We start from the raw sequence: 21,987 nt of genomic DNA on the forward strand, positions 1-21,987 counted from the left end.
GAAAATAACAGGTACTAAATAAATGTTGAATAAATGTTTGTTGAATTCATATCATTATAATAAATAATATATTCATCCAAATTTTAATGCATATGTACAATATTCCATACATTGTGTTGGGCACTGAAGATATAGATGGAAGCGATCCATAGCCTTGCCTTCGAAATAACCTGAAGTAAAAGGACTCACACTGTTTTGGCTAAAGTTTTACTTTTCGTTTTAGGTGCAAAAGATTCATTAACAAAAGAAACCACTTATTAAACACAAAATAAACAATTTTTAATATTTCAGAGTTAATATTTAACTTAATTTCAATATACAATCATTAAAAGAAAAGAAATAGAAACAATAGAGAGAGTAATGGCATCAACATCACCGAGTTGGGTCAAAACCTACATCCCGACTTGAACAGCACTGGGAAGTCCTGAGTAACAGCAATCTGGAGTCCCACTGCGGGAAAGGGTCCTGGGCGTTGCGTCCACTCCATGGGTGAGACTTCAGATTGCAGTTTGCGAGGTGGAGGCAGGCTCCCATTTATAATCCCAGGCTGTAAACTAATATTATCATCAGTTGCGGGCGCTAGTTAAGCCCCCAGGGGCTCAAGAAATTCTAAGACCCACTTCCTTTTTTATCTAAGGTACTGCTTGACTTGCTGGTAACAGTTGGTGTGCTTGCAGGCAGGCTCATAGTCCAGGCAGGGTGCAGGCAGGTTGAAAGTTGGTCAGAGGCCTGTTGTCCTACTTTCTGAAGACTGAACAAGACTTTTAATTTCCCTAACACACACAAGTAAAGCAAGCAAATGAAATAAAACATTACAGAAGCAATTTTTTTAAAACTTTGAGCTATAAAGTGGGAAAAATAAATTCTAAGCAAAGGAAAAAGGGAAGTGGTCAGAAGTTTCATATAGGACATAAGTTTTTATTTGTCTTCAAAGAAAACCAGGTGTTAACCAGGTGTACAGGATGAGGAAGGGCATTCCTGGCAGCCCAAGCAAAGAGTGAAGCATAAACAAAGGTACAGAATTATGAAACCTTACAGTATGTTCTTTGGAGCTACAAATGGTTTACTGTGGCTTGAGTGTCTTCTTTAGAGAGAGGCCCATGAAGAAATAGGAGCTAGTATATAGAAAAGAATGGACTATATTAGAGTAAGTCTTATTTCCTTATTCTAAATAGTAGCAGCCAATGGGGAGCTATTAAAGTACAATCTCTTGGTAACCCTATGCTGGAAGTTTGGTTCCAGTACAGCCCCTGCCCTGACATCTTACAAATAACAAAATACCATATGCTCATCTGTTATATAAAATGCTGTAATATTTGCATACAGCCTGTGCACTGTGCACTTTAAATCAGGTTTAGGTTACTTGAAATGTCTAATACAAGGTAAGTGCTATGTAAATGTTTGTGAATATGATGTACAAGCTAAGTAAATAGCTGCTGGTACACAGCAAATACAGGTTTTGCTTTTTGAAACTTTCTGATTTTCTTTTCAAATATTTTCCATCCAAAGTTGGTTGAGTCCATGGATGTGGAACCCACCAATATGGAGGATCTCAATGTATTTTTAGGAGCAGAAACATTTATTCAGATATTCAGTTTAGGGGAAAAATATTCTAAATGGAAAATAGTTTGACCGGAGTAAGATTTAGGGCAGGAAGTGCAGCTAGAAAAAAGTAACAGCAATACCTATGGAAAACAGCACATAAGAATAGTACTGATAAAGAGAGTAGATAGCCTGGGATTTATGAAAAGATGTTAAGAAGATAGAGACACAATTCAGGTAACTAGATTGACAAAGGCAGAGGCAGAGGGAAAATCACAGATTAATGGCCAGCTTTCTATTTGGGAGACTAGTAAGTGGCAGTAACTGAGATGTGGAAAAGCAGATTGGAGAATAAATATACTGAATTTGATTGGCACATGTTTTTGTTTCTGTTTTTTTAACTGTGGAAAAATATATGAAATTTACCGTCTTAACCATTTTTAAGTGCACAGTTCAGTATTTTCACAGTTTTCCAACCAATATTCAGAACGTTTTTGTCTGCTGAAACTGAAACTCTATTAACAATTCTCTAGTCCCCCCAACCCCAGCAACCACCATTCTACTTTCTGTTTCTATGAGTTGACTATTCTAGGTCCCTTATATAAGTTGAATTATATAATATTTATCTTTTTGTGACTGACTTATTTCACTTAGTAATATCCTTAAAGTTTCTCCATGTTGTAACATGTGCAAGAATTTCCTTTTTTTTTTAAGGCTGAATAATATCCCCCTGTCTTTTCATACTGTTCATACAAGTAGATGGGGAAACAATGGAAACAATGAGAGACTTTATTTTCTTGGGTTCCAAAATCACTGCAGATGGTGACTGCAACCATGAAATTAAGAGATGCTTGCTCCTTGGAAGAAAAGCTATGACCAACCTAGATTGCATATTAAAAAGCAGAGACACTACTTTGCCAACAAAGGCCCATCTAGTCAAAGCTATGGTTTTTTCAGTAGTCATGTATGGATGTGAGAGTTGGACTATAAAGAAAGCTGAGTGCCAAAGAACTGATGCTTTTGAACTGGGATGTTGGAGAAGACTCTTGAGAGTCCCTTGGACTGCAAGGAGATCAAACCTGTCAATCCTAAAGGAAATCAGTCCTGGATATTCATTGGAAGGACTGTTGTTGAAGCTGAAACTCCAATACTTTGGCCACCTGATGTGGAGAACTGACTCATTGGCAAAGACCCTGATGCTGGGAAAGATTGAAGGTAGGAGGAGAAGGGGACAACAGAGGATGAGATAGTTGGATGGCCTCACCGACTTGATGGACAAGAGTTTGATCTGGGAGTTGGTGATAGACGGGGAAGCCTGATGTGCTACAGTCCATGAGGTCACAGAGTCAGACACGACTGAGCAACTGAACTGACTGAATAGCCCCCTGCATACACCATTGTGTATACTGTATTTTGTTCTTTCATTCATCTCAATAGACATTTGGATTGCTTTCATGTTTTGGCATTTGTGGATAATCCTACTAGGAACGTGGGTATACAAATATTTCTTTAAAATTCTGCCTTCCATTCTTGTGGATATATACCCAGAAATAGAATTGCTGAGTCATACAATAATTCCTTCTTTACCTTTTTCTTTTTTTTTTTTTTGGTTAATTGTTTATTTATTGAGAGACTATTTCTCACCCCAAAGAGTCACAGTTTCATAGTTCAGGAGCACAGCAAAGTTACAAACTTCCAAGGAACTCAACCCAAAGAGATTCTTTATATTCCAAATCACTTTGCACTCTGAAAGATACCAGCCTTCCTCATCTCCTCAAAATCTTTCATGGAATCATAATTTCTGTAGAAGTCTGCATATGCCTTCTTTCTTTTTTCAGCCACAGCAAACTTACAGAAAGTTGCAAACCCCAGGGAGACCACGAATGCTCCAACAATATGAAATCGCAGACGTTTGGCCAGGAGGCCATGCATCTGAGGTTTTGCCAAAGCAGTGGACATGGCAGCTTTTCTTCTCAACGGCTCAACCGCGACATCCTCTCAGGCTGATGGAGAAATGGACGGCCCCTCTTTACCTTTTTCAAGGACCCTCTGTTTCCACAGCTGCTGGATACCATTTTACATCCCCACCAAAAGTGTAAAAACATTCTAATTTCTCCACATTCCTGCTAACACTTGTTATTTCTGTTATTGTTATTGTTTTGATAATAGCCTTTCTATTGGGTATAGGGGCTTGTTGTTTTAAAAGTACCATGAGACATCCAGGTGGAAACATGTATCATGGTAAACAGTTGGATTATGATTATGGATTGCAGGAGAGACGTCTAGTAACTTGGGAGTCATTAGCAAATGGATGTGCTTGAGATTGCTTGTGCATAAAGAAGACCAAAGACAATGAGGGTGATGGACAGATCTCTGAGCAACATTTCTGGATCTGCAGATGAAGGGAAGCCACTGAGGGAATAATTTTGATGTTATAATTTTGATAAAGGCATAATTTTATATAACATCTTCAAGCTACCTATCTTTCAAGTCTCCCCCGGTAGGAGACAAAGATACCTTTAACCAAGGAAGTATATCCAGGCAAAAACTCAGTTTGCAAGCATGAAAGGAAGAGGTATTTTAAAGAGTAGTTATTAGTGATTTATGGGCTTCTCTGCTTGTGAAAATCTTTATTTTCAAAGCTTAGCTCAAATGCTACCTCTACCACGAAGGTGATTCTGATACATTGATTATTATTTGTCAGTTCTTCAGTTTAACTAATGCCTTGAAAGAAAAGCTCATTTCAGGCAGTTGAAAGGAGAAAGAGGCTCCTCAGCAAATGGCAATTGGCCTCTCATGAAACTATCAAGTTTGTTACAGACTTACTGAATGGTAAATAGATAGACAGGACTGTGAGTGATCGCCTTATGAAACTCTCAAGCAGAATGTAAAATCTTTATTTCATTAGTGTCAGCAGAGGCTAAGATCTCCTTAGTACTAGGCACAACACCAGGAATTAGAATGACACATAAGAAGATGCCCTTTTGGAGAGAGGACACGGTGAAGAATCTTAGGAAAACAGAGATGTAGTTAAATAATCACTATACGATGTGATAGACACATGCCACGGAATCGGCCCAGTGTACAGAAATGAGTGTTTAGCTCTGCACTAGCTACTCCAGAATAACTCTAACCTCATCTGTATATCTTCATCCTCCCTCCCTCTCTCCACTCCAGCTATATTTTGGGTTCCTTGAATGCCCCAAGTATGCTTTTGCCTCAGGGTCTTTGCACATGCTATTCTCTCCATCTGATAAGGCTTCTCCCAGAAATTCACAAGAGTTTACTTCTTTCCATTCAGGTCTCTATTCTTCTACAACCTCATTAGAGTGGCCTTTCATAACCACATAAGATTACGTCCTATCCCTCTTCATCATTCTTCTCTGGATCCCCCTTTCCTGCTTATTCTATCATCCTTATCACCATTTGACATACTGTACATTTACATATTTATTATCTGTCTTTCTCATTAGAATGAAAATTTCATGAGAGGAAGGTCTGTTTTACTCACTGCTGAATTTACATAGTTTAGAAGTGTCTTTGGAACTTGGTAGGCCCTCCATATTTATAGGATAAAGAAATGGGGTTCAGGAAAGATTTTAAAAGTTTATTGTATCTCAACAGACTTCAGAAATATACAAAGGATTATCCTCTACAGATAATGGAGACTGAAAATAGCAATAGAGGAACATTTAATGGTGCACGCAAGCATGCTAAATCTTCAGTGGGGTCTAACACTTCACAGCCTTACTCAGTAGCCTACCAAGTTCATCTGTTCATGAGATTCTCTAGGCAAGAATACTGGAGTGAGTTGCCACGCCCTCTTCCAGGGGATCTTCCCTACCCAGTAATGGAACCTGTATCTCTTTACTGCTGAGCCCTGTGGAAAAGCCCAATATTTAATGGTAATGAGGATAAAAGCCACATGACTTAAATAACATAAGCTGCTGTGGCATTGGTGGTATAAAAACATTTTATGCTTCTATTAAGACCCACTTTTCCCTTGTAGGAGAGTTAATTTTTTACCACCCTTCTGACTTTCTCAAAAAACCGAGCCCTCTTTAACAGTGGCGGTGGAGGGCTGTGTTTTACTCATATTTTTATCTCCAAAGTTCTTAAACAGCATATATTCAATTACTGTTAAAAGAAAGAAAAAAAATATCATGAAGCACTTAAGAAATGGACATAGTTTGACATACATGAACACAGAGAGGATCTTCAAGACTTTGCTGAGAAAAAAAAAAGGCAAACAAGACAAGTACACAATAATACATACAGTTTTGTACACTTTCAGTTCAGCTCAGTTCAGCTGCTCAGTTGTGTTGGACTCTTTGTGACCCCATGAACTGCAGCATGCTAGGCCTCCCTGTCCATCAGCAACTCCCAGAGTTCACCCAAACCCATGTCCATTGTGTCAGTGAAGCCATACAACCATCTCATCCTCTGTCGTGCCCTTCTCCTCCTGCCCACAATCTTTCCAGCATCAGGGTCTTTTCAAATGAGTCAGCTCTCTGCATCAGGTGGCCAAAGTATTGAAGTTTCAGCTTCAACATCAGTTCCTCCAATGAATACCCAGGACTGATCTCCCTTAGGATGGACTGGTTGGATCTCCTCGTAGTCCAAGGGAGTCTCAAGAGTCTTCTCCAACACCATAATTCAAAAGCATCAATTCTTTGGCACTCAGCTTTCTTTATAGTCCAACTCTCACATCCATCCATGACCACTGGAAAAACCATAGCCCTGACTAGATGGACCTTTGTTGGCGTTTTAATATGCTGTCTAGATTGTCTGCTTTTTAATATGTTGTCTATACAAAAAAGACCTTCATGACCAAGATAATCACGATGGTGTGATCACTCACCTAGAGCCAGTCACCCTGGAATGTGAAGTCAAGTGGGCCTTAGAAAGCATCAATATGAACAGAGCTAGTGGAGGTGATGGAATGCTAGTTGAGCTATTTCAAATCCTGAAAGATGATGCTGTGAAAGTGCATCACTCAATATGCCAGCAAATTTGGAAAACTCAGCAGTGGCCACAGGACTGGAAAAGGTCAGTTTTCATTCCAATCCCAAAGAAAGGCAATGCCAAAGAATGCTCAAACTACGACACAATTGCACTCATTTCACACACTAGTAAAGTGATGCTCAAAATTCTCGAAGCCAGGCTTCAGCAATACATGAACCGTGAACTTCCAGATGTTCAAGCTGGTTTTAGAAAAGGCAGAGGAACCAGAGATCAAATTGCCAACATTCGCTGGATCATGGAAAAAGCAAGAGAGTTCCAGGAAAACATCTATTTCTGCTTTCTTGACTATGCCAAAGCCTTTGACTGTGTGGATCACAATCAACTGTGGAAAATTCTGAAAGAGATGGGAATACCAGACCACCTGACCTGCCTCTTGAGAAACCTATATGCAGGTCAGGAAGCAACAGTTAGAACTGGACATGGAACAACAGACTGGTTCCAAATAGGAAAAGGAGTACGTCAAGGCTGTATATTATCATCCTGCTTATTTAACTTCTATGCAGAGTAGATCATAAGAAACGCTGGGCTGGAAGAAGCACCAGCTGGAATCAAGATTGCTGGGATAAATATCAATAACCTCAGATACACAGATGACACCACCCTTATGGCAGAAAGTGAAGAGGAACTGAGAAGCCTGTTGATGAAGGTGAAAGAGGAGAGTGAAAGAGTTGGCTTAAAGCTCAACATTCACAAAACGAAGATCATGGCATCTGGTCCCATCACTTCATGGGAAATAGATGGGGAAACAGTGGAAACAGTGTCAGACTTTATTTTCTGGGACTCCCAAATCACTGCAGATGGTGATTGCAGCCATAAAATTAAAAGACGCTTACTTCTTGGAAGGAAAGTTATGACCAACCTAGATAGCATCTTCAAAAGCAGAGAAATTAGTTTGCCAACAAAGGTCCGTCTAGTCAAGGCTATGGTTTTTCCTGTGGTCATGTATGGATGTGAGAGTTAGACTGTGAAGAAAGCTGAGCACTGAAGAATTGATGCTTTTGAACTGTGGTGTTGGAGAAGACTTGAGAGTTCCTTGGACTGCAAGGAGATCCAACCAGTCCATTCTAAAGGAGATCAGTCCAGGGTGTTCTTTGGAAGGAATGATGCTAAAGCTCAAACTCCATTACTTTAGCCACCTCATGCGAAGAGTTGACTCATTGGAAAAGACTCTGATGCTGGGAGGAACTGGGGGCAGGAGGAGAAGGGGACGACAGAGGATGAGATGGCTGGATGGCATCACCAACTCGATGGACGTGAATTTGAGTGAACTCTGGGAGCTGGTGATGGACAGGGAAGCCTGGTGTGCTGCAATTCATGGGGTGGCAAAGAGTTGGATATGATTGAGCAACTGAACTGAACTGAGGTTGGTCGTAACTTTCCTTCGAAGGAGCAAGCATCTTTTAATTTCATGGCTGCAATCACCATCCCTAGTGATTTTGGAGCCACCAAAAATAAAGTCAGCCACTGTTTCCGCATCTATTTGCCATGAAGTGATGGGACCGGATGCCATGATCTTAGTTTTCTGAATGTTGAAATGTTTCTGAATGTTGTACACTTTAAGGCTCATTAATCTCAGGTTCTTCCACAACGATATACTTGAAGCAACTATGTATAAAATTTCATAATGCTGCATGTGAAACAGAAAAACAAGACCTACTTCTGGAAAGGAAGGTAGTGGATGAGTTCTTTTTGACAAGGAAAACGCATGCTTGATTTTTTGGTTTGACTTTTGTTTGCTGTTAAAAGTAATTTTTCAAGAACGTGAGCATGAGTTAGATTTCTTCTGTGATGAGATACAGGGACCGATAGGGTAACGATTTTATATCACTTCTGATACAAGTGAAAAATGAAACGCTTTTCAGAAGATTTAGAAAAACAGAACAGGTAGAGAAGAGAATGCAGGCATCAAAGCCAGAAAGTAAGAATGGTGTTCTCTCCAGCAGTAGAAACACAAGCTATCAGAGTCCACATAGGGGGAGGGGAATTCTAGCCAACGTAGAACGTCAGGAGATAAAGCCACGCTAAAACGCCGGCGGGATCCCATGGGGGGGCGGGGCCCGCCACGACGCGCACGCGCACCAAGACTCAGGGCCGCCGCCGCGGAAGTGAAGCCACCTAGAAACGCCGCGCCGCTTTGGTGCTGCTGCGCGTGCGCGGGCGGAGGGCGCCGGAGTCGTCTGCTTTGCCGCCTCCGCGGCTGTCTGCCCTGGATTTCAGTCTCGTGCTTCCTTCGTCCGCTCGCCGGCGGGTTCGCGCCCCTCTCGAGCCCCTGGTCAGCGAGGCAGGGGAAGGGGTTGGAGGGGGCTGTTGATCACTGCGCTTAAGTTGTGCTCGGAGCGGCCATGTCGGCCGGCGAGGTCGAGCGCCTAGTGTCGGAGCTGAGCGGCGGGACCGGAGGGGATGAGGAGGAAGAGTGGCTCTATGGCGGTACGGAACTTCCTGTCCCTTCTCTCTCTCCCGGGTTCTCTCAGGCTTCCCCTCCCGACCCGCAAACTGCCGGCGTCCCGGGCCCCTCACGCCGCCGCCTGCGGCCTTCCGTGCGGAGCTTCCTCCGGCCTGCCTTAGGCCGAGCGCGGCGTGCGCGTTCCCCGCCCCCCTCCTCCTCCTCCCGCCCAGCCCACGCCCCCAACGCGCAACGACCCAGCGGCTGCGGGGCCGGGCCGGGCCGGGGACGCGGGGTCGCAACCCAGCCTCGCCCTCCTCCGCGCCCGCCGTTCTCGGCCACCTCGCCTCGGCACTCTTTCACTTGTTTCTTGTATCGATTCTGAGCTTTGTTGGCGTGTTTCTTGTTGCCCTTTGACTGTAGGATGCCCTTCTTGTCCCACAAACAGTCATTCTGTAATAATAGCTAAATAAAGTTGATGCTGTAAAACTAACGTCTTGTTTCTTGATGGTCAGTTTGTGTGGAATGCACCTGCAAGGGTACCTCCTTGTCTGAAAGTCGTGCTTTAAAAATAATTAATTAAAAAGTGAGAGAAAGAGATGGAATACATTATGGCCCATAAAGAAAACCCCGAATGTCTCCTGTATTAAGGTGAAATTTTTCTTTTTTAAGAGACTGCGCTGTAACCCACGTAGAAGTACCTTATGTCCCTTAGGCTTATGGTTTTCAGTATCATCTCGTGTATCTATCTTTTTCACAAAATGAATTTACTGCATCTTTTGCTTACCCGTTGAAAGAGAGTTGCTTGACATTTGTTTTTTAACTTCCATGAAGTCGCAGTCCCTTTTTGTCTGTTCGTGCTAAGTTTGAAAGTTAATGTTTGTTTCGTGCCTAAAGGGCATATTCTCAATTGTGTTTAGAGTAGTCTAGTAAAAGTGCATGTTTGGGCACCTTGCTGCTCCTAGATGTGACTTTGACAAATGTTGATTCTGGTAAACTTGTAAAATACATTACCTTTGGTGCAAGATTTAGCATTAGTTAGTACTCTTTGAAATGTAACTGTATAGGGTTTCTTTTACAAAGACCTAGAAATCTTTACTTAAAAGTTGATTTTTTTAATTTTATTTTTCATTAGAAACATAATCTTGTTAAGTCATTCTAAGGTGATCTAACTTTGGATGTGCTTATAGGCCCATGGGACGTGCATGTGCACACTGATTTGGCAAAGGACCTAGGTTAGTGCTTGTGATGATCACTTCAGATTTTCATAATAATGGTTTCTTTAAGAGTGATTTGTTTGTTAATTTTATTTATGTATGTATGTATTTTTTTTGGTAGATGAAAATGAAGTTGAAAGGCCAGAAGAAGAAAACGCCAGGTTAGTGAAATTTCTTGTTGATACTCAACAAAGATTGTGTGGTACAGTGGTCCTGTCAACAGACTGTCAACATTATTTGGTTATAATCATTGCTTGAATGAGATTGGAAGACACTTGAGTCCTTTATAGTTTATTACTATTTCAGGATGTACTCTTAAACCAATTCTGTTTGCTAGTAGCCTAGGGGACAAACAGGTTTTGAGGTAAGGGTTTGAATATTTTTCATATTAAATAACTTCATAACCTTAAGTGAGCTTAGTAGTGGAGTATACGGTATAACCATTACACTACTAAGGAAAAAACGTTTAAATTTTTAAAAAATAAAGAGTTATTTGGGTAACTACTTTTACAACTTAAGTATTTCAAATGTAAAATTAAGTGTGGAATGAATGAATTTCTTATAAGATTGGAAGTGTTTGTTAGATTATTAGAAAGGTGTGTCATTTATCAAACATATTAGGGAGCTAGAAACTTACCCTAAATTCAAAATAGCTCATTGATACAAGTACATGGATACACGCTGACATTACTCTGACCGGATTCCTTAGTGTCTTATAATGGGGAAGGCATGATTGCAAAAAGGACTTTTAAAGAATATTTGGGTATAAAAAGAGGAGGAAATGCCTCACATCCACTGCTGCTGCTGCTGCTGCTAAGTCGCTTCAGTTGTGTCTGACTGTGCGACACCATAGATGGCAGCCCACCAGGCTCCCCTGTCCCTGGGATTCTCCAGGCAAGAACACTGGAGTGGGTTGCCATTTCCTTCTTCCAGTGCATGAAAGTGAAGAGTCAAAGTGAAGTCGCTCAGTCGTGTCTGACTCTAGGATGGTTGTAATCAAGACAGGTAGTAACAGGTGCTCCTGAAAATACAGAGAAATTGTAACTCTGATGGTGGAATTGTAAAATGGTGCAACTACTATGGATAACTGTCTAATAGTTTCTCTAAAGGTTAAAATGTAGAGCTGCCATATATACATGATCCAGGAATTCTACTAGATACATTCTTTAGAGAAATTAAAACACATCGCAAAAAGTTTTATGTGAATGTTCATAGCAGCATTATTCATAATAGCCATTAAATGATGAATCAACAGATTTAGAAAAGTGATATATTCATAAGTTGAAATACTGTTTGACAGTGAAGAGAAACGAAGTACTGATATGTTAGAACACAGGTGAACCTTGAAAACATTATGCTTAGTAAAAGAAGCCAGGCACAAAGGACTGTGTATTACGTTTCTAATTATATTAAGTGTACACAATAGGTAAATCCAAAGAGACAGAAAGTGGTTAGTAGTTACTGGGGTAGGAAAAATGGAGACCAACTACATATCTGTAAGATTTCTTTTTGGGATGGTGGAAATGTACTGTAATTATATAGATACAGTATTCTGTCTTCATACTTAATCTTCTGGTTGTATGCTTCAAATGAGTAGATTGTATGGAATATGAATTGTATCTCTGCTGCTGTTTTTTAAAAAGTGGATGAAGGGAAGAAGTGAGAAATGGAAACAGCTTAGGGGGTGTTGAACTTATTCTTTGCTTAAAAATACCCCTATTTTGGATGTGTTTTTTTTTAAATTAACTCAGTACTGTACCATCTGAAATCTTGTTATTTAATTTTGAAATGGATATATCCAAATCAGTTCCTAACCCTGATCTCAATTAATCACAAAGTTGGGATTTGTGTAGTATATAGTGATGAAAGTAATATTACTTCCTATCCTGTTTTTCACTTAGTCCAGAAATTAATGATAATAACATGATTTTGTGAACTAATTTTTATTTTATTTTGTTAATATGAGTTCTTGGCTATAATTCTTGAAGCTTATTTTTTGATTTCTTACTTCCTCAGTACACAGCCTGATTAAATTGATTGGAGAGGAGGCCCTCTCCCTTGTCATTGTCAAAATGTCTCCATGTTCCTTATTAGCACTTTATTTGGAAAGCTGTTTATTTCATCCAAAGGAAAAGATCTATCTTTAAAATTTTATTTTTCTAGAAAAAGCTTATAATTTTACCACATTTCTAGGATTTTAATGGTGATAGGGAATAAAAACTTAAGTCTGTTGGGCACGAGCGCCCTGCCAGACAAACCTGTGTTCTGGTATTCAGAGTGGTACATATTACATTGCCCTAAATGAGCTGAGCTCTTGCTATTAGTTTTCCCCAGATTCTTGTGACTAAAAAAATGACTAACCCATCCTTGAAATTGTCATTAACTATTGCATTGTGCTGTCTCTTAATTGTCATGTTTCACTGATCCAAGTTTTGGTTAAATATACTGTTTTGTGACATAAAAGAACAAGCCCAGCTGGTTTCTGAGAAATGTACTGAATAATCACAGTTGCATATTTTTTTCCTTGGGCTAGTGTAGAACAATGAAAATTTAACAGATAAATTTTCAGGTTTTACCCTTCATTTTGCTTTATTTGGAAATTGTATTACGGAAAAAAAAAACCACTCTAGAGATTAAATTGATTCCTATAGAAACTGACAAAAAGTGAAGTTTAGAAGAGATTAGCAGGAATTCAGTGAAAAGAGCTTTGAACTGTATCAACATCTGGACATTTTTCCTAGAAATGCTTTACCTACATAATTGTGAGTTGAGTTAATTTATCTATAAAATGAGGTTAATGGTTAATTTCCACTATAAAAATTATAATTGTAAGAACCAATTGCACTATAGTACTGGAAATCTGACACCATGGATAATGGCCATATGCTGAGTCTTGTGAGAATAAGAATATTTATTATTATATAGCAATTTTGTTATAACAGGGCAAATTCCAATTAATAACTAGCCTTAAAAAAGTATTTTTGTCATGTGTGAAAATTAGATCTGGAGCTCCTCACTGCCAAACTGGAAGGCAGTCTTAAATGAAAATTAACTTTATTAAAATCTTAAAATTTGTTTTGTATTTCACAAAGGATATATATCCAATAAGATAAAACTATAAAATGAGGAAGAAAAGAGGAAACTGTTACATAGCCCTTGGCAGTTCCTACAGTACCTCAATGTTCAAGGTAGTTTTAGGGTAAATAAGATAAAGTATGATGCATATTTTAAAAATGTAAAAAACTCAAATTGTATTCCATCATCAAACTGCAAATTTGGCATCATTAACAAACTGTGGGTGCAATTCCATTTTACTTCCAGTGTTGAATGTACATGTTTTGTATAGGCATTAGGAATAGCAGAGTAAGACAGGCAGTTTTTACCATCTTCTTATCCAACGGAGACAGTAATTTCAAGGAACTATCAGACATAGCTTAAAAATACTATAATGCTCCATCCTTACTTCAGAAAAGTAATACACAGCGTGTGCTTGTTTTTGTTGCTTGTAGTGCCAATCCTCCATCTGGAATTGAAGACGAAACTCCTGAAAATGGCGTACCTAAACCGGTAACACAAGGCTTTGAGATCTGGTTACTTCTCTGTTCAAAATCTTTATCGGTAGTTTCCCGTTCACATAGGAAAAAAACCCAAAATTTAGAATTACTTACAGTATTTTGCATGAGAATTAGTGGCAGGAAACTCTAGATGAAATGGAACATTTACAAAGGCTTAATGTTTATGGCTTTAATAAAATAGCAGTTTATTATTAATAATAATAGCCTAGTTTTTTCCAAAGCAAACATTGCATCTTGCAACCCAAGTTTGTCAATTTCTTTAGCAGATATATCTATATTTTATTTATATATATTTATATATATGTGTGTGTGTGACAGTCTGACCTCATGCCTGTTAAAAGTGACGTTTTACAGGTGACAAATCATTGGTCTTAGGAATGTTTTAACATGTTTTAATCCTGTAAAAACGAGATTGTATTCTGCAAGCTCGAACTTGTATACAAAAAAGTATTTAGCCTAAGAGTTTTACTTTTTAATTTTACTCTTATGTGACTAAGCACAAAACAGCCTTTTAGAGCCAAAATAAAACCTTTGTGTATGGCCCAACTTTTCCTCATGGAAACGAAGTATTCCCTCAGTCATCTGCATGCAGGGCCTCTACTGTGTGTAAATGATTGTCAGGAGTAAGTGAACTGTTTTTTAACTCTTTGGTGATTTTAACCATGACTCTGTGACCCTTAAAAATTGTTTTCCTACTACCTTCATGTTCTTTCTGTTAAGAATTCCTCAAGTTTTTTTAAGTTTATCTTTTAGATATTTTAGTATGTTGCCTTAGATCTTATTTTCAAGAGGAGCAGTTCTTAACAGGAAGAATACATACGGTGTTATTTACAAAAAGACAATGATGAAAAAAAGTTTTACTTAACATCGTTATCCTTTTGTCATGTAAAACATCAGAGTTGTAAATGAGTTGAAATAGGCAGTGACACTATAACTTTTTCCTTTAAAAGGAGCTCAAAAAATGCAAAATGGTTACCTTTTCAGTTACACATCTCAGATCAAATGTTGAAACGGATTAATGAGTGCATTTTGTGGTTGTTCTTTTTTGGTGTAGAAAGTGACTGAGACTGAAGATGATAGTGATAGCGACAGTGATGATGATGAGGACGATGTTCACGTCACTATAGGAGACATTAAAACGGGAGCACCACAGTATGGGTGAGTTATAAGTAACAGTTGTATGTGCTTAAATCAAAGGCAGTGTGCCTGTATCAGACAATTAGTGATTGATTCCATTGTTTTTACAATTTTCCATCTGACCATGATATGAATTCTTATTAAAATTTCATCTGAAAAATTGCTAAGATAGTAGGTACAAGTTCTTGTCACAAGGAAAAAAAATATTTGTAACTATCTGTGGTGGTGGATGTTAACTTACTGTAATCATTTTGACAATTTATACGTATGTCAAATCATTCTGTTGTAAACCTGAAGTTAATACAGTGTTATATGTCAGTTACAGGGCTTCCCAGGTGGCACTAGTGGTAAAGAACCCGCCTGCCAGTGCAGGAGACATAAGAGACACGGGTTTGATCTCTCGGTCAGGAAAATCCCCTGGAGGAGGGCAGGGGAACCCACTCAAGTATTCTTGCATGGAGAATCCCATGGACAGAGGAGCCTGGAGGGCTATGGTCCATAGGGTCACAAAGAGTCAAGACACAACTGAAGCGACTTGGCATGCATGCGTGCATTTAGTTATATCTCATGATGTAAAGGGATTTCAAAATTAAATTTTTTTTCTTAAATATAAAGTTAGGTAAACTTGTGTGGAAGTAGCAGTTTTTTATTCTTGAAATTGAAGTGTTTTTACAAATTAATTGAGTGCCACAGATTCTTTAATTAGAAAACCTTAAATTGTTGTTTGCATCTATATTGTTTTTAACATTTTATTACTTTTCCAGACCTGAGTTTCGTTTTTTTTGTTCAATAAAAACAATAACCAAAGTACTTATTTTTGCTTTTTATAGTGTATTTTTCAAGTGGTTAATAATCCTGAGGGCTGTTTATGCCAGTATGTTGTCTCAGGGTTTATAGTCTGTAAAGCTGGATCAAGTGAATGGACTGCTGAGGAATAAAGTACGGATTGTGATTTTGTTGTGGTAGAATAAGAGTTGACATTGTTTCTCTGCTTTTCAATTTGGATGTATACTGTGGTACTAGTACATTGGAAACAAGCTTTTCATTAATTGCACAGTCTTATCTGAAATGGAACAATATATACCTAAATACTTTTGAATATTTTATCTAGTAGAGAAATTTTTTGAAGTTATTTCAGAAAGCTTAAAGGTAATTCAGTTATCATAATCAGTTTTGCATTATAATAATGACTGCTTGTGGAATTTTAAGACCCCAGCAACTTTTGTGGGGGGGCAGGATTTAAATGATTCATGTTAGGGTAATGCTGATGTAAATGATTAATGTTGAGCTTGTGATGTTAGTAAGCCCTTATGGTAATAGGCCTTTGTCATCTGGGCTTCCCTGGTGGCTCAGATAGTAAAGAATCTACCTACCGTGCAGGAGACGACCCGGGTTCACTCCCTGGGTTGGGAACATCCCCTGGAGAAAGGAATGTGTACCCCCTCCAGTATTCTTGACTGGAGAATCCCATAGACAGGAGGAACTACAGTCCTACTGGCAGGTTGCAGTCCATGGGGTCACAAAGAGTTGGACATAATTGAGTGACTAACACTTTGACTTTGTTTTTCATTTGCACTACGCAGAAGGAACACTTCAAAATAATACCATAGTATTCATTGCATTTTTAGTAAATATTATCCTCTAAAATTTTTTGTATTTGCAAGTATAGAAGAATTAAAGGAAATGGTGATTAGTTTTTACTAATATGACCAATTTTGGGATAAGACTTTCATACAAATATCAAATACACATAGGCTCCCATAGTACTTTTATCTGAACTTTATTTCTTATAGCAGTTTCATGGATTGTAATTATGTTTGCACGTTTAACACAGTTAGACTCTGAAATCTTTGAGTAGAAACCATGGTTTATGAATTTTCCTATTTCTTACATTGTCCTACATATGGTATTTAGTAGATATTTATTTAGTAAATAGACTGCATGTTAAAAAACACAGTTGTCTTTGAACTTTTTTCTTCCCTCAACATTTGACCATGAAAATTTTCAAACATTCGAGGAAGTTTAAGGAATTGATGTGGACACCCATTTACTCATCAGCTGGATTATATAATTTATGTTTTGCTGTGTTTGCTCTATCACCTGTCTGTCTACTACCTACTTCCATGCCTCCACCCACTCAACAGTCCATCTTTTCTTTTGTATTTTTTAATGCATTTCAAACTAAGTTACAGATCTTTCTGGAGAGTATAAAGCTTTTTTAACCTTGCTATCTCAAGATATAGCCGTTGAAAACTGAAAGAAAGCCAAGGAGAAAATTTGATGAATACTTACTTTGTGCAGTGTTTTCAGAAGCAAATTTAAAGAGCAAATTGTTTTTAAGGAACAATGCTAAATTGGTTTATTTAAGCTGCTAGAAAGTAAAAACTAGAATTGTTGTAGGTAACACACTTTTTGTCACAGAGTTTATTGTATCTATAAGTAAGGTAGGAAGAAAAGCAAATCTTAGGGTAGGAATAATTTACCTTGTATAGAAGAGTGGCTTCTCAGCTATGTCTTTGAAATTCATCTGCTCATTCATTAAATACTTTTTAAAGACAGCTTGTGTGGCATTCTATTAATTGATGATGGGAATATAAACTATTCTTGTTTATCAAAAGTAGTGAGGAAGACAGACGTGAGCAAACACTTTCTAGCTAAGCAGTGTAAGTGTTTAGCTAGAAACATGTACAATGATTTAAAAGTTTTGAGAGGATGGTTGCTAAAAGTCTGCATGTGTTAAAGAGAAAATTCTAAAGGAGGTAGTATTTGAAGTTATTTCAGTAATTCTTGAGACAGAAGGAAATGGACTGACGGTTTTGGCAGAGGAAGCTACTTAGATGTAGTGGAAGCATGACTTAGAGGAACCAGAATGCTGGAGAATAAGGTAGATGAGAAAGGTTGCTTATTTAAACCACAGAAGAGGAACGTTAGTACATTTTTGCCAGGTCATCATGGAACCTTTAAAGGTTATTATAAATAGTCGGTCACATTTGAAATAAAACTAGCAGAAGTAGTTGAGATGTGCTAGACAGAAATTAGTTAATAGATTTGAAGTAATCATCCACATGGGATGATAAAGCTAAGCCAGCAGCAGTAATATAGGGATAGATGAAATAATTTGATATATATGAGTAAAGAATAAATGGAAATAATGTGGGTAATGGTTGGTTATAGATGGAAAGGGAGATAAAGGACTCAATGATTTGGAGATTTCTAGATTAGTTCATTGTATACATAGCAGTGTATTACCATATATGGGTAAGGTGGGAGGAGCAGGTTAAAATAAAATTTCTTGGTACATTTAATTTGAAGTTCATTTAGACATCCAGGTACATAGGATCTAGCCCCTAGAGAAGCCTGACATCTCATGGTGGCAGGGCAGCTATTGATTGGTGTCAGATTTACTTGAATACAGTTTTCCAGACAGCTGAGCTTCTTTACTCACAATGAATGCAAAGGCTTGGTGGTGTTAAAAAAGAAAAGTAACATTTTAAAAGGCACTTTGGGGAAGGGAAAGTAGCTGGGTGGGAAGTAAAGAACTTCATGTAATGAACTACGGTAAGCCATAAATACTGTTTTGATTTATCCTTTAGCAGTTCTGTAAGAGGGCCATTTGGAGACAGTCCTGGGTTTTTGTACTTTGACTTTCAAATAGCTGGGACTTTTGTATATCTTATATAGATACCTCAGAGTGCTTTTGCTGTGCTGAACTTGATTGTTGAAATGTAAGTATTAACAGACAGGAACCATATTTGTCCAGTTCCTCATTCTCTGTCCTTAGCTTAGAACTATATGTGATACATTGTTGGTACTTAAGCATTTATTGTTGTGTCTGACTCTTTCGACCCCATCGACTCCTCTGTCAGGCTTCCCTGTCCCTGGGATTTCCCAAGAAGAGTACTGGAGTGGGTTGCCATTTCTTTCTCCAGGGAATCTTCCTGACCCAAGAATGGAATCCATGGCTCCTGCTGCTCTCCTGCATTGCAGGCGGGTTCTTTACCCCTAAGCCATGGGCAAAAGCATTTATTAGATGAATTAATTAGTCAGTGAGATGATGAAACCTTTCAAGTTGGTAATGATGGTCCTCCCTGATAGTAACAGTTTTGTTTGAGCTACCTTATATTTCTTAAATTTATAGCAGTGGAGCTTTATACAAATATTTGAGTATTTTATTGAATATAGCCTTAGTTTTCTAAGACGGAACAACCTAGGTGTCACAATTAACACGTTGGAGACAAAAGATGAACATTATTAGGCGGGCAAGAAGCAGTGAGTTTTTGCAAGTCCAGATGAATGAGTAGGAGATGAGGAAGTAAAAACAAGGCATATAAACTATTCTTTCCTGTCCAGCCAAATTTCTGGTTAGTTTGTAACAGTGGAATATTGAATTATTTACAGGTAGGTTTTTAAGATGGAAAATTAATCATACTTTTTAAAAAATTTGTTTTTATCTTTTATTGAGCAAGTGATAGACTTTTAAAATTTAAAACATTTTCTAAAATGTTTTAGTGTCAGTCTATCCAGTTAATATGTGGGTATATAATTTGTATGTACATACTGAATATTTTACTGTTTTCATTGCAGCATTTCAGGATAATTTTTATTATTTTGCTTTTAGGAGTTACGGTACAGCACCTGTAAATCTTAACATCAAGACAGGAGGAAGAGTTTATGGAACTACCGGTAAATTTATATTTGTAGTTGCATCAATAGGAAAATCGGGCATATATCTGAATAAGTCAAGAATAGATGTTAGTTATTACAACTCAGTTAAAAAGAACAGTTTTGACCATATATAGTGGGCACTTTCCTGTAAATGGCTAGTTAGTAAATCCTTTAGGCTGTGGGTCACATAGGGTTCCTGTCACGTGTGTGATTTTGTTGTTGTTTGTTTGTTCTACAGCTTTTTTAAAAGGTAGAAATCTTTCTTAGCTCACAGAATGTATGAAGATAATGATTTAAAAGAGGGAAGTTTCTTGGTACAGGAATCCCTTATTATAAACAAGAAGTCTCTAATCTCTCTGTTTTATCTTATAACTACACCATAAACTTTGACCTCACTTTTTATTTGTGGAAACGTTACTACTCAGTGAGAAATCTTTGCCACAATTAGTGCTAGCATTAGCAGTAGTAAAAGGGTGTCATTGTTTTCTGTTTGTCTGTGGTATGTCTCACTAATATGGGTCCTTTATGGTTTTGTAATTTTCTAAAGTAGGAACGAAAGTGAAAGGAGTAGATCTGGATGCGCCTGGAAGCATTAATGGAGTTCCGCTCTTGGAGGTGGATTTGGATTCTTTTGAAGATAAACCATGGCGTAAACCTGGTAAGATCATTGTGGATTATATCAGTTTGAAAAAATTTTACTATAAATAGTCATTAGCAAACAGTATGAACAATCATTAGAAAAGTTTTTTTCAGCATATAATATTACTTTTTAAATGTAATTTTTATTGTCTTAAGCACACAATAGTGACTTATAATATTAAATCTTACAGGTGACCCAGCATTATATAAAAGTAGACTCATTGTTTTTATTATAATGCCAATTCTAGAGGAAATCATTTTGGTCAAAACTTTGTATAGTTCTGTTGCTTTATGGTATTAATTGGGAGAATTGGTAAAATTAGAAGAGGTGATAAGACTTAATAGAACTCTATATTTTTACAGTTTATTATATTTTATGTACTACATAAAAATAGAATTGAAATCATTTGTACACTGAAAGTATGTTTTATCTTTAGGTGCTGATCTTTCTGATTATTTTAATTACGGGTTTAATGAAGATACCTGGAAGGCTTACTGTGAAAAACAGAAGAGGATACGAATGGGGCTTGAAGTTATACCAGTTACCTCTACTACAAATAAAATTACGGTAATTAGTAAATATTCCAAAATACCCCGGCCTTTTCTACTATCCCAATTTTATTCCCTAAATACATCAGTTTTTCCCTATAAAGGTGGTTAAATGTTCTATGATAGTTTAAAAATTCCGTTTTACCGTGTTTGTTTTTTTCCCCCTCCTTCCCTTTCAGAGTTTCATATTAATGATTATCTGATGTTTTTAGTTTCATGTTGCAGACTAGCCACAGCTGGTTTGTCTTTATGTGGCCTGTCAATTAAAAATTATGTGGTATCTTAATGGGGAATATGTTATTTAACTTAGGCCGAAGACTGTACTATGGAAGTTACACCAGGTGCAGAGATCCAAGATGGCAGATTCAATCTTTTTAAGGTGAATTTTAGTAAATTATCCTTGGTTGCTCTCATTTTTTGTTCTTGAGTCTGCTCCCATACCACTACTCGAGGGACAAGATTAAAATGGAAATAGCTACCTTTTTTCCAAATCTTCAGCTTCCTGGTGACTTACAAATTTGCTGATTGTTGTTTTATCTCCACTTTTGCAAGCATGTGAATTATAGCCTATTATACTAACAAATGCAAAGTAAAACTCTTCTTGCTGTATGTTGTGATTTTATTTTGAGTCAAGTGTATGTTTGTTTGTAGGATATAAAAGTTCATGCCAACAGGCTAAGCACTCATTGTAGATCCTGCTGTAATTTTTATCAGAATTGGAGACTTATTTTTCCTGATTTTCTGTTAAAAAATGGTAAGGTAGATGGCATACCCTGTATTATCTGTGTGACACTGAAATCATTGATGTGATGTCTCTTACAGTTGAAGGTATCTCAAGAATCTTAGGTATTCTTTGAGAGTCACCAAGAGAGACTCAACAAAATTAGGATAAAGTCATTGATTTTTTAAATGAATATTTAAAAGGAGCAAGTTAGTGAGGAACTTGTAGGTTGATACCACTTGGGTATCAGGTCTGACTTTTTGCTTCTCTATTCCATATGATCATTCCAAAGAATAATAATATATTTTCATACTTGTGTGATACACAGCATCCCACAAACTTTCTCAAAACCTGATTATAAACTCTTCTTCCTTTACCTTAAGTCTTAATTCTTGATTCTTGTGTTGAGTGACACTGGGATGTCAGTGACTGGGAGTGACTTTTAGTTTGAGCTATACACTCAGGGAATTTTTATGGGCAGGAACTTTTCTGTGTCCCTTTTGGGGCTTATAGCCCTGTCCTCCAAAATACTGC

General features: G+C 37.7%; 1 protein-coding gene across 12 annotated transcripts in view; it reads left to right on the forward strand.

The window, feature by feature from the left end:
• Window positions 1-8,690: 8,690 nt before the first annotated feature.
• The window catches only part of FIP1L1 (factor interacting with PAPOLA and CPSF1), a 75,575-nt gene continuing 62,278 nt past the window's right edge, over window positions 8,691-21,987 (forward strand). For 3 of the 12 annotated variants that reach the window (XM_052641812.1, XM_052641824.1, XM_052641814.1), the window contains exons 1-9: window positions 8,691-8,994; window positions 10,141-10,185; window positions 10,289-10,328; window positions 13,677-13,734; window positions 14,797-14,900; window positions 19,498-19,562; window positions 20,092-20,202; window positions 20,621-20,751; window positions 21,043-21,111. In XM_052641812.1, the coding sequence (XP_052497772.1) occupies window positions 8,910-8,994; window positions 10,141-10,185; window positions 10,289-10,328; window positions 13,677-13,734; window positions 14,797-14,900; window positions 19,498-19,562; window positions 20,092-20,202; window positions 20,621-20,751; window positions 21,043-21,111 (708 nt within the window). In that variant the 5' untranslated portion in view covers window positions 8,691-8,909. The remainder of the gene's footprint in view (window positions 8,995-10,140; window positions 10,186-10,288; window positions 10,329-13,676; window positions 13,735-14,796; window positions 14,901-19,497; window positions 19,563-20,091; window positions 20,203-20,620; window positions 20,752-21,042; window positions 21,112-21,987) is intronic. The other 9 variants (XM_052641813.1, XM_052641815.1, XM_052641818.1 and 6 more) reach the window with 5 other exon arrangements.

This window comes from Budorcas taxicolor, chromosome 6 (assembly GCF_023091745.1).
Source record: "Budorcas taxicolor isolate Tak-1 chromosome 6, Takin1.1, whole genome shotgun sequence".
In the NCBI taxonomy this organism is placed as follows: Eukaryota; Metazoa; Chordata; class Mammalia; order Artiodactyla; family Bovidae; genus Budorcas; species Budorcas taxicolor.